The sequence below is a fragment of the Melospiza melodia genome, chromosome 2 (assembly GCF_035770615.1).
Source record: "Melospiza melodia melodia isolate bMelMel2 chromosome 2, bMelMel2.pri, whole genome shotgun sequence".
Lineage (NCBI taxonomy): Eukaryota > Metazoa > Chordata > Aves > Passeriformes > Passerellidae > Melospiza > Melospiza melodia.
In genome coordinates, this window is record NC_086195.1 from 137803707 (window position 1) to 137819407 (window position 15701).

The 15701-nt window shown below is 35.4% G+C and overlaps 1 protein-coding gene across 3 annotated transcripts in view; it reads left to right on the top strand.

Moving 5' to 3' along the window:
• Nucleotides 1-15701, top strand: part of CADM2 (cell adhesion molecule 2) — a 572300-nt gene that overhangs the window by 356156 nt on the left and 200443 nt on the right. For 2 of the 3 annotated variants that reach the window (XM_063150069.1, XM_063150071.1), the window contains exon 2: nucleotides 14259-14285. The exons of the other annotated variant lie outside the window; for it this stretch is intronic. In XM_063150069.1, the coding sequence (XP_063006139.1) occupies nucleotides 14259-14285 (27 nt within the window). The remainder of the gene's footprint in view (nucleotides 1-14258; nucleotides 14286-15701) is intronic. 3 annotated transcript variants of the gene reach the window in all.

Sequence of the window (15701 nt, forward strand, 5' to 3'; positions counted from 1 at the left end):
TTTATAACACTTAATAAATTATTCAGTCATTCTGACTAAACTTAGAGTCATCCACTATTTTTGCTTTGCTAGTGGTATTGGCTATAATACTTTGATAACCTGATTGTGCTCTTTCCATACTTTCCCAATTATAATCATATGCTTCAATTATAAAATAGTAAAAAACAATAAGAGAATTTTCTGAAGGAAATCTAAATGAATATAAATAGAAACATCAGAAAGTGGCACCTTTTCTGATGCTAAAGCATTTTTTTCATTCAAATGATATATTGGTCTTGTGACACAACAGCATTTGTTTTATTTTTAAAGTGATGAAGCAATGGGAAAGTTGGCTTTTGGCATGGTAAAAGCATAATAAGTAATCTCTGAAATACAACTGGACAAAATAATGCTGTAAAATTCATTTCTTGACACTCTTGGAGCTCATCAATCCAAAGTATTGTTTTCCTTTATTTAAATAACTCTAACTTACAGAGTCTTTGCCACTGTGTAGCTGTAAATCTAATAATGTGATTGAAATTGCTCAATAATCTCCTGTCTGGAGCTTTTCTTCATTGTGTCTGTTATTAAAGCCAGCTGTTGATGCTTTTGAACAAACTGATTTCTGAATTAACTCTGCATTGTGTTCTATAATAACTCCACTTCTGAATTATCATGGGCTGCTCCCAATTTACTTTTCGATAATTAAAGGCTGTCTTTATTTCTATCCAAGTTGCCTGTTTTATTTCCCAGAACACAAGGATGTGATTTCATTCATGCTGCTCTAGGGGGTCTGAAGTTGATAATCATTTTTCTACATCTGCCCCCATCAGTGTCATCCTCCAATATCTGATGCTCCAGCATTTTTCCTTGGCTTTGCTCATTAGCATTCACAGAGCTGGTGCTGTGTTGTGCGAGTCTGCCACAAGCCATTCCTTGTTGTTTTCCTGAGAGGTCTGTAGAGGACCTGTGGAATAGTCTCATTCCTGGAGTAAATTCCTCTTCTTCCTCTTACCTTTTGCTCACATAAACTCTTCCTTTCAAAGGTAGTGTTACCTTAAGTATTTAAGTACTTTAATTAATATTGTGTATTATTTAACATGAGCATCATTGGACTCCTTGTAGTGTGTCTCATGCGTGGTGCAAATACAAATCACTAAATTAAATGTAAGGACTTTAAAATTAAGACCTCAATATAATATATTTTGGATTACTGATTCATGTGGTCCTCATATCTTCAAATAAAAAAGATATATTTTTTCCTTAAAAAAAAATAAATTAGTAAAGCCAATCAAACAGGAAAAAACTCCAAACAAGATGGACTTAAAATAAACATACTGACCTGAGACATGTTTCAGTTTGAGATCATACATAATATTTTGCTTCTTTCTTGCATCAAAACATGTCATTATTAAATACAATAGGAAGAGCCTCTCACAAAAATTTAGAAAAAATGTAAAGGATTTACAGTAAACCCCCATGACAGTTTAAAAGAATTATCTTGTTTATCCCCACTAAGGTTCATTTCAGGACATTCTAGGCTCTTAATAGTCTTTTTAAAATTAGTATTGACCTCAATTTATGAGAGTTGTATATATTTCCCCTTGGCAAGAGCAAGAATTTTAATCTAATCCTACAGCTTTTTCCCTTGCTGACGTAAAATTCTTCTCCATTTGCTAATTGTGATCTTTGTGGACTGTGTTTTTTTTCCGTTTTTTAAATTCTTTTGAGGTATTCTTGTGGTAGTTTTCAGTGTAGTAGCAAACCTGAGCAATGGACCTGGCAACAGTGATCCTCGCTTTACTAATCAATAGGATTAATAAAACAGGGGGAAAATTTGGTGTCCAAGGTGTACCTATTTGCTTAAAAATGTAGTGGCAAGATCTTTCATGTTGGTGTTGCCTTCACAAAACAACTGCTTTTACCTGCTTGATTTTAAAGGTTGGCCTCAATGATCTCGGAGGTCTTTTCCAGTCTAAATGGTTTTGTGATTTCCTATAGCTGTGTATGAGTAGATTGAACCTTTGCACTACTTGCCAGTGGGTTTTCTGTTTACTTCCTTCCTTTTTATATAGGATTTTCCTCTATTATCCCTCAGGAGGCAGCACTGTTAGGATGCTGTGTAAAATTTTCAGACAAGTGCTAAGGCCCTCTTAACAAAAACACGCGTCTTATTTATGATGTGTCAAATTACTGTTCTGAGAGTAGACCTTTTAGGTTGCATTCAGCCTTTAATTTGACTGAATTTAAATAGCATAAAATGCCTTTTAGTTGGAACTTGGCTTGCATATTACATCTCTCATTTCAATGGAAGACATTCAGATGCAAATACGGTTTGTTTGGACTGAGTACAAATGCCACTATCATGACTGATGAAGGCTTTTGATCACACATCTACAAACTGAAACCTTAAAAAGGAAGAGGCTATTTGGACTGGCATCTGCAGTGCCATGAATTATTTAGTTCCTATTATTCATAAATCTCTTTGAAGAGAAGGCGTGTGAGGTTTTTAAGGAGGAGTAGTCATAGTTGTGTTGCCAGTTTCTATTTATGCAGCGGCTGACTGCATGTGCAAACTCCTTCTGAACTGCAAGGATTGTGCTGAATGGGAAGGACTTGTGTGGCTGAAGTGATCAGAAATGGTCCTGAAAGGCTTCTTTAGTTTCCTGGGATAACTGTGAGGATGTTCTGTTGTTCCTGTCTGCTTTGGTGGGCTCCAAGAGGTGTGCAAGGCAAGAACATGCCTGCAATATTTGCTGAGCTACGCACTTAGTTGTTGAAGATCTGGTTGACTCTTGCAGGGCACTTGTTAACAGCCAGAGCTTGTTCTGTACTCATTCACAGAACTACAAATGTCTTTGGGCTGTGCCCTGACAGCCAGGCAAAACCAGCAACACCTCCCTCCTTTTTGCCTTCTTTCGCTCACTATCTTTTATTGTGCAGTTTTGTGCTACAAACAGGTACCATTTCTTCCCTTTCCACTGATGATTGAAGCTAAACACTGGGTGTAAACGCTATTTCTGCTCTAAAGGGAGTCTGTGTGCTTGTTTAGCTCAGTGTAATTGTGTAATAATGTTGTCTAGAAGATGCATGTTGGCAGAGATGTCAAGGAACGAGTTAGAAATACCCAATAGTGTCTTTTTTATTTGCCTTGCAGACTAGTTTGGTGTCTGGGGGAGTGAGGGATATGGGGGCTGTGTGTGTATCCATTTTTGGAATTTGTTTGTTTGTTTCTCCAGTAGGATTTCAGACTGTATTGCTGAGGAATACCTTGAGAAATTATTTGTCTGGCATATGTCCTTCAGGCACGTTATAAAATTCACATTGGGGGTCAAAGTACAGTGAAGACTCAAATGCAGCTGCTGTACAATTCAGAAATAAACAGAGTTCCCAAATTGTTTCTTTACCATAACACATTTGTCATTGTATGAGTAGTGAGAATAGTTTAGTTCCTAAGTCTTAACTAAGAAGATTACCTGAAGAATCACTCTGACTAGACTTAGACTTTAATTTCCTAAAATGCTGTTTTTTGTGATACTTTTCAAAAGTTTCTCGAAAGTATTTCATCTTGTCATCTTTCCACATTATCCTTTTCCATTTTCAATTGACTGTACACATTTCTTTTTTACCTCCCTGTATTTTAATTTTTCTTGTTGGCTTTGAAGAAATGTTTTTATTTTTTTGGTCATCTATAATTTTCCACTTAATGTATTAACTCACCACCTGTCCTAGACTCAGTTTTTAAAACCCTGTGCTACATACAAACTAAAATCCTTGGTCTTTTCCTTTTCATTCTACCAAAGCAGCAGAACTTGCAAAATGTTTTTTTCTCCCTTCATTTATTTCTAGTCACTCAGAAGTTCTTGTTTGGTGCTGCATCTACAGTGGTCCATGGACCATTGTTGATGTGTCTGTTTGCCAGCTGCATGTGCTGACTACATTTTCACTATGAATACACACCCTGCTAAAGATCTTCTCTAATAAATCCTTTTTTTGATGACTCTCTGGCAAAACTGATCTGTCCATGAGATGTATCTGCTCTGGTTTTGAGCTGTGGCCAAATGTGTACATCTGCTGTAAACATAGATCAGTTCATAAATGGCTCTTACCTACAAATAATTTCAGTACAGTGGCAGGATAATGCAAGGAGGAGTAGAAATATGTTTAATGCTCAGAGCAAATCAAAATGGGCCTCTTGTCAATATTAAAAGTATAATATGTGGAACAATTATTGCTTTTTTTTTTAAACTTTAATTTCTAAGGTTTCTAAACAATGTTTGAAATTATGAATTGATACTCTTTTGGGGTTCTTTTTTCCTCTCTGAAAAACATAATGGCTGTTTTATGAGTGTTCATATTCTGAATGTGCAGGTATAGGCTTGTAGAATCTAGTAGTCATTCACCCATCTCATTGTAATTATTGGCTTGTGTTTCTTTATATAAAAAAGTGGGCACGAAATCTTAAGTCTTGAATTGTGAATTTATTTGATTTGTGAATTTTCAGTTGTATTTTTCATAACTGTGAGAAAATTGTAGCTGAGTAACTGTAGATGAGTAATTGAGCTGAGTAACTCTATTACTTTATATATTCAGCACACATATACATATATATTTAAAACTTTAGGACAAGATTAGAACTGTATACAGGAAATGAAATAGTATTCGTTTGGTTTTTTGTTTTTTATTATGAGTAATTGATTACTAAGCTGAAATTTCAGATATGCATGTAAAATGGTGTCAGGGCAAAAAGAGCAATAGTAAGGATGAAATTTATCTCTGGACTGTGAATTTCTATAAAAATAATTCCTCATTTACATGTCTCTCCCAATCTACAAAAGTTCTGCTTATTAAGTCTTGCCAAGAAGGCATCAAATTTGATATTGGCTGACAAAATGGTGTGGTGTTATGACTCTTCTGTTTCCAGTATTGAAGTCCTTTTTCAAGGTACATAAAAGGAAAAATATAGTAGTTATCCTTTTTTTTTTTTGCATGATTATGGGCAGCAGATGATAAATTGCAGTTAAATATTTGAACTTTGGGTATGGCATGCAGTCTTAATTTTTTGTTTTTTTTTTCACTTTATTTGTGTTTCATGAACTGTTAGGAAAAAATAGAACAAAACAACAGGAAATCACATTAAAAAATGCAAGAGTTTTGATTTTTTTTTTCTGTCTTTTTTTTTTATTTTAATGTTATTTTCCTAATAGCATTTTGAAAGAATTGAGAGATTCACCTTATGTTCTCCATTATCTAAACTGGGATATATACTGTAAATAAATAATATAGAATGCAATATCTTTTCCTACCATGTTTATAAGGTTAAATGACAATGTGTGTGTTTGAAAGAGAGTCATTTGACTGTGGTTAGTACTATTTTGGGGTAAGGGGTTATATTTTTTTGTATTTAGGGGTCTGAAAAAATATTTGATTTGCTGATGGAACTGAAATTCCAATTCTTCAGTTATAGAAGTACTTAGATTTAGGTCATAGATGTCCATCTGAACCTAAGAAAACCTAATTGTCTGAGCTCTGCACTGTGTTAATTATGATATTTCTTTCATCAATCTTGTCAGTATTCTAAGCTTGTCTCTTAGTATCTGGAAAAGCCTAAATGGATAATATTTGGGGAATACAAAAAATATTTTTCCTTTTAAGGTTTTAATTGTCTGCCCTTTAAGATATGTGCTTGTTTCTACATGCTTCAGGCATTGCCCCAGTGGTCCTTAATACATAGATTAACCTTATTAAAAAAGCATTTCATACAGATTATCTGTATGTTTGTATTATAACACTTACACAGAGATACCAATGCCTATAATTTAAAATAAATAAATAAATAGGGACAGTAACCATGCAAAAACCACCAGCTGCCTTTTGATAATCATCTTAGAGCTTTCAGTAGATGATTCAGTTGTAAGCAGAGGTAATATAAGGAGAACCCCAGCTGCTTGTCTGCCTGCATTGCTCCTTGCTCTGGATGGGTTTTTTGGGTTGTTTTTTGTTTGTTTGTCTGGTTTTTGCTTTTGTTGTTGTTTTGTTTTGGTTTTTATTGTTTTGGGGTTTTTGTTTTGTTTTTATTTTTTTAATTTGCTTGGGTTTGGATTTTCTTGTTGGTTTTCTTTGTTTGGTTTTGTTTGTTTGTTTCATGCAGGTTGCATAGGAGCTTATTTTCAGATACAAGATACTTTAAACTTTTGTGGTTTACCAGACCTGTGGACTGTGACCAGAAAGGAATGTATATGAGCATGGTAGACCCAGGAAATTTCTCTTTGTGATAATGTAGGATAGTATATACTTCATCAAAAACCAAACCTATGTGACATATTAATGTCACAGGTTGCTCTTGGATTGGGTAAAATGGACGAGGCATTATTGGAGATGTTTTGTATGTATTGATCTGCAGATGTGAAGAGACAAAAGCTCACTGCTTACAGCTGCTTGTGCCCAGTCGCAGTTACCTGATGGCAGACAAATACTTTGCTAAGTCTTTCCAAGAAGGATCTTTTCCTTTCTCTTTACTCTGGAAACCTGACAAAAACACAGAAGCGGGACATGTTTGTGTGCACACACATTCTGTATTACTAACAATTTTCATAGCTTTTTTGAGAGGATGGATGAATGAGTATTAAAGCTTTTCAAATATTTGGTTTAAGTTTTGAAATAACTGGGAAAGTGATCTGAGAGCAGAACTGGGCACTTGTATCTCTGCCTGATACAACCCAGCTTACAGCCTATTGCAGTGCTTAATTCTACTACTCCAGAGTTGTCTTTATACATGCTTCTTAAAGCATTCTGTTACCTTGGTAAAATGAAATATAAAAATTGTATTTTCTCTTCTTCATGAGTTGAATTATTGATTTGCAAGTGAAATTTCTTTGATGTTTTATGTAAACCCAGCTTATGATAAAATTGCTTAGTAGCAACTTGCATTGCTTGTAGGAGTTACACATCCAGCTGCATTAAAACATGCAAGAAGCTGGCATTTTGGGATGGGCAAATAGTTTTAACTCAATATTCTTAAGAGGGGCCTTTAGGACATGATTACATTCATCTTCTAGTTTTACTATCCTGTAATATACTGTGTGATGTGTTTCCAGCTGCTAATGTGAATCAGCTACAGCTGGAATCCTGAACTCTAGTGATGTTTAGATTATAAGATGCTTTGCTGATCTCCATCATGCCAGTCATAATGAGTTTGAGAACAAAATTACCATGTTTATACTCTACTTTTCAGGAAGAAAATGGAGCTGCATGTTTTTCAGTATTTTGTGATTAGTACTGCATAATAAATGTTGTTGCATGTCATAATCTAGTCACAGTTTTAAAACTGAGGAAGTCAATGAAGTGCTACTTGGAAAACTTATCTTGAGGAAGTTTAGATTACTTTTAACCATACAACAGGAATAATAAATCTTCAGGTTTGCAAAGAGTTACATGTAAGAAGTATGCATTCTATAATTTGCACTCCTGGAAGGTGTGAGAAGGAGGAAGGAATTGTACCAGTCTCCTACATGTAATGGTTAGGTTATATAACAGCAAAACAATTTACTGTTGAGAGAGACAGCTGGACACTGAAAGAGGTGATGTGGAGAGCTTCTGAAGTCCCCATCACCAAAGGTTTTAACACTATATTAGGCAATCTATAAGGAGGGGTCCAAAGATAAGTCATGATGCTTCAAACCGCAGGATGCAGTGGCTGACATCCTCAGAATCCTTCCCATTTGCATTTTTGTCCCCTTTTTCAGTTGTATCTTCAAGACTATTTTATGATTCTGAGGGAAATTACCTGATGTCATTTTGGAACTTGTGTTGTAGATACAATGATGCAGAGAGAGAGCACAGAATAAATAGAATAATGGAAGGTCATGTGTTTGAATTCTATTTAGTTACATATGCATGACTGCACAGTTTTTTAATGGTTGTATACACAAAGAGAGGAAGGCTTATCTAAGAATGTATGGATTCTGGTTATATATGCAAATGCCACCATGTGACTTTTTAGGAATTTCCATGAGAAGATTGTGCAAAACTTATGTATAAAAATTATATTCACTATAAAATGCAAAGTTATAGCAATAAAGGAAAGATCAGAAAATTAGAAGCCAACAAATATAGATCCAATGTTTTTGTGTCATCTGTTGGCCACTTTTTGAGGGGCAGTGTCTTCCTGAGCAGCAATGTCTTCCTGAGTGCAGGAGACTCAAATTCCCATCGTGAATTTCAGGTGATGGTGGTGGTTTGTTTCTCCTTCAGTGGCTTTTGGGAAATGCTGGTTCTGAAAAGGAGGGTGGGAAGGATTCTGCATTGCAGCACCTGTGGGTATCTTCGTTTGAATGGGTCTTTAGTCTGTGAGAGCCCAATAATTTGCATTATTTTCTGGAGGAAATGATCCTGCTAAGGCCTTCTGTCACACAGAGGAGCTTTTCCAGTCAGAGATTCAGAGCTGGCATTTAGGTGACCTAAATGATCAGTGATAATCCGTCTGTTTATCCAAAGGGAAAAAATGCAGTTGTTGTCATCCTCATCATCATGCTAAAATGAAAAAGAAAATTCTAAATGTCAGTAGTGTAAAAATAAGTAGGTTTTTTGGTGGTTTTTTTTTGTTTTTTTTTTTTTTTTTTTTAAGTAATCTGAATTATATGTTGGATGTGTTGGAGAACTGGGCTGTGTGGTTGTTGTTGTTGTTTCCTCCTACTTTGTGGAGTGGGGAATGTTTATTTATGGTGCTTCTCTGATCATTTTTCATGATCCTAAAAGATTTTAAGGCTGGAGTAAAAATACAGATGAATAAATGCATCCATGTGACTTGTAATGTGTTAATTTTTTATTGAAAATAGAGGACCTCTAGAATTGCTGGAACTGTGGGTTATTGAATTTGGGAGAAAATCAAGGCAATGTACTTCATGAATGTGACTTTCATCTCAGTTTTTCTTGAATAGAGTATTTACTCATTATAAAATTGAAATATTTTACTGTTGATGAAATGAGATGAAATGAGAACAAGACTGACCTCAATCCTTTCACTTTACTTTTTATTTCCCCTTATTTTTTGAAATAAAAAGGTTAGTTGGATATCTGGGGGAAATGCTTTTTCCCTTTTTTTATTTTATTGAGCTATTGAAGTAATTGGACGGATGTGGTTTTCTCCAAAGACAAAAGACAAAACTCCAAATCGAATAATAAATCACATATAAGAGAAAAATAAAATAAAAGCTATATCAAATCTGTCTAAAAGTGTCTACAAAATTGAACAGTGTGGAGCGGCTGAGTGTGGAGAAAATATTGAACAACTTGTAGCCACCATTTATCAAAGAATGTAATTTAACAATTGTTGGCATACAAAAAGCAAGAAGTCAGAAAGATGTATCACAGAAAATAAAGCACAATATATTATTGATATTTGAAAGCAAGGGTATATTAGGGTTTTTGAAATTTGAATCTAAGTTTTTACATTCAGGCAATGATTTTTTAAAAGATCCTTTCAGCAGCACAGCTACAGCAGGATTACTTTTCTGATTTAAAAATGCCCTAAAAGCATTTGTTCTGTGAAATTTAGCTGTACAGTTTGCCTCCCCTTTCCAGATCTCTCATAGTGGGACTCCCCTGACATCACTGACCTTGAATTCTTGCTGTTCTGTGATGCCCTCACTCACAGACCTTTCCCTGGTGGCCAGTCCTTTTGTTTTACAAATGCTGTGACCACAAGAGCCTTGAAAAATACAATACTGTTTAACCTTGCTAGAGAAAATAGAGGAGATTTATTTCTCGGCCTTACCTAGAAATCTAATAGCTCTGTCATGCCTTTCAACCTGACTTCTGATAATTTGGTCTTTGTTCCTCCTGTAGTGGTTTTGGTTTGCTAAGTTGCGATTTCTTGGCCAATGCACCAATTATTGTGGTGGGCTCAGTGCACCCACTAGAATTTATTTATTAATTTCCTGGTGTGAGATAGGACTGGGAGGAAGGCAAAGCAGGCTCAAAACTTTAGAAGAGGATTAAGAACGGTTTATTAGCATTACCTAAAAGAAAGAATAATAAGAATCAGCATAAAACCTTTAGAACACTTCTCCTCCCCTCTACAACCTTTTCTTTCCCACTAACAGTGTACAGAAACAATTCAGTCAGTTTATCACTTCTAGAATAGTCTTTTTTTGATTCACTTAAGGAGAGGATTTCCTCTTGTCAGTTATGGAGAAGTCTTGTGGACTTCTCCACAAGAAAACAGTTCTCTCATGGTTTCAATTTCCACAAATAACAGCTGCCCAGGTATCTGTAATTGTGAAGTCCCTCCCATCTTTCACAGTTTTCTCACAGCTGTGTTTATGGGCCATGTCAAGTTACAGGGTACAATTTTAAAGATGAGCTGTTCAAGAGCAAACGTTTTCTTTATCTCTGAGAACAGAGACCTTCTTCTCTTCCTGGGGGCAGAAGGGTCTTCATCATTCTTCTCTCTCTCTCTCTCTGTTCAAATTTCTCAGGAGATCACATCTCCTGCAACATCTGCTTACTTTAGCATGGAGGCCTTTGCTCATATCTACAATTTGAACACTTCATCACCCCCTACTTTCAATGAGTTACAGGGAAAAGGAATCTGATATATTAATTACCTTCTTCTTGATAGCTTTTCTAGAGGATTTCAGCCCAAAAATAAAGGCATCTCTTTGTCCCTCCTATCTGCAACTTGACTCTTTCTTCGCTGACCTTGGTGTCTTCATGTTGTTCCTCTCCATGTTCTCACTCTGTCCTTTTCTCTCAACAGAGGGAGGATTGAAGGTCTCTAAATGTTTCTCTGCATTGAGAGAGTTAATATCTTGCCTGCAGATTGTTGTCTGAGATGGGAGCAGGGCCAGCCTTGTAACCTGCTCTCAGGCAGGAAGGAAAAGAGAGCTTCCTAGGGATTTTTTCATCTTTTACATAGAGGCATGTCCAGCTTTCTCAGTGGTTTAACAGATTGTCAATTCTCAAAGCTAATTTCTTATTGGTTTTTTGTCGCATGCAGAGGAAACTGAGAGCAGCTTCTCTTAGAAAGTCACTTCCGTGAATGGCTCCAATGCATAACCAGCACACCTGCTTTGTCTTTATTTCTTCCCTGGTCTTCAAAAATTTTCCTTGAGTTCTAAAAAGGTGACAGGTCACAGTTTTCTGTAGTATGCCTTCCTGTCCAGAATAATTTTCCCAAGAAAGACAAGACAGGGTCACTAAAGAGAAGTGCCCTTAAAAATGTTCTTTTTTTGTTCCAGATATCCCTGAACACAGGGAAATATCAGATGGCATTCCTTTTTATCCATTTATTGATTGGCTTTTTAATTTAGACCAAGAAGGTATGCCAGACATATACAGCAGATTTTAGGTTATGTTATGCCCACAAATAATTAGTGGCCAGTCTTAAACAATTTGATTTGTATTACAGAAGTCTCAAATCAGTGTCCTGAGATAGCAATATATACATATACTACTTTAAGGTGAGGTAGACTCACTACCTTGAAGAGTTTTATTTTTTGTCAGGAAGCAAGGAAGTCTAGGTGGGTAAAAAGAGAATGTGTTATGTGAAATGTGGATAAATCATCTGACTTGCTTAAGATTTAAAGCAAAAGTGGATTCTTTGACTGTTATGTTGTTTTTTGAAACCTACAGTCTTTTGTCACTGACATGGGGCATAAAAAGCTGAGTTTTCCCATATCTGATGCTCCAGCCAAAATCTCAGCTTCTCAACTTCCCTCTGCTAAATTTCAGTCTTGATGATGCTCTTTCAAAACATTTGTCTATGCTTGTCTTCTATGGCTTTTCATGTAATAATAAGGGATGGGTAAAATTTTTCAAACATAATGTATATAGGTTGAAAATTGTCTTCTTTTTACAGTGTGACAAGGTGAGTAAAAAGGGAAGAGAGAAAAGTTCTTTCAACTTTGAAAAAAAGAAAAACTTACCTCAATGATAGCAATGAAAGGGAATTTTCCTTCATGCTAAGTATCAGAAAGATGGAAACAGCTGTAGCTAGTTGCCTTCTGTGGGCAGAATTATACTTTGTAAGACCATTTTCATCTAATTTGGCTGTTGTGTAGTTTGAACTTTATGAATTGACTTGTAATTGGACCATGCTGTCAATGGGAAAATTTACAAGTATTGAACATGACATTTTTGAGAAGGTTACTGTCATCTGGTCCTCTATTAGTGGGTTTGCAGAGAGTTATAATTGGCCTAACAAGCCTAGTAACCTGTCCTACTTCCAATTATAATGTACAATCTCATTTAATACTTTTCTTTATTTACTGATAGGTAATAATTCTCTGTTTAGTGCACATGCTCCAAAATAAAGTTGTCTCAATATGGAGAATGTGTGGTTTCTTTTAATATACATGCATATGTGTGTCCATACACATAAATTATATCACTTACATAAGCATATAACTGTGTGTATATATATTCTGAGGCATTTAAGTACATATATTTTTTAATATATGTGTTTATTTATAAAAAAACATATTTTTTTATTCTGTTTAATTAAGTACAAAGTCTCCTGTGTCTTTTAAATTTCTGGTGGGGACAGGGAGATAGTGTTTTCTCCAGACCTTTGTTAAGTTTATGTGATTATTCTGGCTAGAAGTGATAATACATTCATGTAGATGTAATTCTTGGGACTGGAAAAGAAAAGGGGAAGTGTAATAAAATGAACAGGTTGATGAACTCAGTGCGTTCATTATCAACTTAGATTTGCATGAAGGAGAAACTGCTCAATTCTTATAAAATTAGAATGGCATCATTAATTTTGTTTACTACACAAGCAATTTTTAGCATGTGTAAGATTTATGGGCGGTTTGCCGGTGAATACGTCTTATTAAACAGCCCTATGGAAAGAGTTCTGCAGAAGCATCTGCGCTCGTTGTACCTCCCCAAAGCAGGAATTTTTGTGTTGTTTTCACTGCAAGGAGAATGTTGAAAAGTCACAATGGTGAACTTGGAAATAAAGGAGGGATCAGTGAAAAAATCTAAAACTAGAAAGGTAGCTAGGGAACTGATATTTTGATGCATTCATAAAGTTAAAAATTTCAGCTTTTCAACAATGTCTTCATATATAGCAACTTGGTCTTCACTGCTATGCACTACTTGCTCATTTTAGTAAAGACTGACTGGTTAGACACCAGACTAAAAACAAGAAGAAAATGAAGCAGGCAAACCTTTTAGATATAACCAAGAGAAGCAAAGCCGCCAGAAAAGGGTTTGGTCTTTCTCCTTTTCTTTCATGTCTTTTGGTCTCAGGCGTAGCTGTCTTTGCATTGTTAATGTAGTTCTGCCCTACAAGGAGGGCCAGCAGAAGAAGAATTACATATTTTGGGGTTTTTTTCATGGCGATGCTCTTGAATTAATGCCTTTTCAGAGTGTGCTTGAGAACTTAGAGAGGTTTGGATGGCATCTTTTGGACTAATTTAATTCATTAACAGAGTGATTCTATTCTAACTTTGAATTCTGAGTGATATTTTATTTTAAAAACTTTGTTCTTGAGCCTCAGAAAATGATGGTTCTGTTTATTTTGGTGATAGTGTGGTCGTTAGTGAAACATTTTAAGCTACAATGTTTGTTTTTGTTACCCTGCTGGGCATGAAATACTACCAGCATGAAACTGTGTGGATTCAGGATACTCAAGGAAGGCTGTAATGTCTGTCCCTATTTTCTGTGAGTTTGAACATTGGCTACTGTTGGTTCAAATATCGTCATTCTTTTTGGTTTGCATGTTCCATTAGGGTGCAAGAACAATCTGAAGTTAGAGGTTTCAATGAAGAAAAATAGTGATCGTGTAGCAGATTGTAAATCATTGGAGTATCTGCAGATTAACTGTTGCTTATTTGCATTACCTTCACAGAAAAAATGATGTTTTAAGAACTATGAGCAAGGGGATGACATAAGATTTAGGTTTGAAGAATGTACTTTTGGCAAGCCAAATGGTGCTTTAAGTTTTAGAATTCACTAATGTGTGTGCATGTGTTCTCACCTACTTGTAACTAATGATCCGTGATTTTTCTGCAATCCTCACTTTGCTTTTTTGAGTGTGTATTCTGGTGTATTTTCAAGCTTCTCAATGCTGAGTTTCTGACAGAATCATAGATCTGAACTCTCTCAGAGCACAGCAGTGTCTCTAATAAATAGGTCAAATAATCTTAGAAATGGTGTTTGTTAGCCTTGAATCGATAGTGATGAAGTTTCTCTGTGTTCTTGCTTGCTCAAACTTCTGTCTAATCTATCTTTGTTCTCTTCTTCTTGTGCAATCTTTTCCTTGCTTCCAGTGGCTGCTACAAAGAACAGAGCTAGAGGTGAGTTTCTGCCTGCACCCTTCAATTTGCATTGCATGGTTCTGCAGCCCACGCATTTTCTCCCAAGGTTGTTTCTGCTCCTCCAAACAAAGAAAAATGTCTTTAGGTCCTATGGTATGCCAGATTAGTTCTTTACAATTTTGAATTTACACCTAAATGCATTGTTTATCAATCAGCACTGCTCATGCTGTATTTTGTTAATTGCTTTAATTTGGGAAGTTTTCAGGAAAAAGATAAAACTAAGTGCTTTGTAGTTAGATTTCTGACTTTCATTATAGTAATGTAGGGATATTGATGGCATTTTAATCGAAATGAAGATATTGCATAAAAATGCTCATAAATATGTAAATGTAATTTATATTTTTTATCTCTAGCCATAGTCATACATATCTGAACAGAGAACAATGAACTCCTAAGTGTCTCGTAAGCATTTCCTGTCTTTTCACACTAGTATAAATGATCATCACCGTTCCTGATAGCATACCAATATATAGAAAGGCATACTATGATATCTGCAGAGATTTATGGCTTCAGAGCAGCAAGGTGATTGCCACAAATCAGTGTGACAAAGAAGGAAACCTTTCAGAACTAATCATGTAAGGTCAGTAGTGCTGTAAACCATTTCCTGAATTTCAACGAAGCAGTGATGTAGCAAATGTAACCTGAGGGGTGTATTCTGACTTACAGATACACATAAATCAGTGCATTCATGTTTATATATACAGATGCATGTGCATTTATATGTATGAACATATATTTGCATAGAAAATCATGAGAATATGTATTTTACTATCATTTTTATATTATTTCTGGTAAATAAATTTGAGTTGTCTGATAATTAAACACCAGATTTTAAGGCAACAATCTCTGCTAGTTTAAATGTATTTTGGAAGTCAAGATTCACAAGGTTTGCAAAATTCAATTCCATACATTGTTTAGCTTGAGGTTGTAGAACAATAATAATAATCAAAGAAAATACAGTTGAGAGTGTTTATGCATTAGAATAATTAAACCAATAATTAAAATACAGCTCAGGTTTGCATTTTTGTTTTAAACCCTTGCATGGCTTTCTGTAAGATCCTTTTCTCAGAAACTTTGCATGCATTGGGTGACATGAATGAGGGGAGTGAACAAAATCAAATTCATCTATTTGCCTATGCATGCTTTAAAATTTGCTTTACTCCTTTCTGTACTGTTATGTATTCAGCTGTGGTGCTGTGTAACAGTGGTCAAGACTTTGAGAACTTCATAATTAACGAAAAAAAGCCCAAACCAAGGCAACATCCACAGAAGGGACTTTTCAGCACAAATGAACACAATCTCATCAGTATTCAGTGATTAGCTACTTCCATATATTGCCCTGAAAACAGAAATTGCCCTGGAGGCACAGGAATTGTGGGATGAGTCAGAATTACT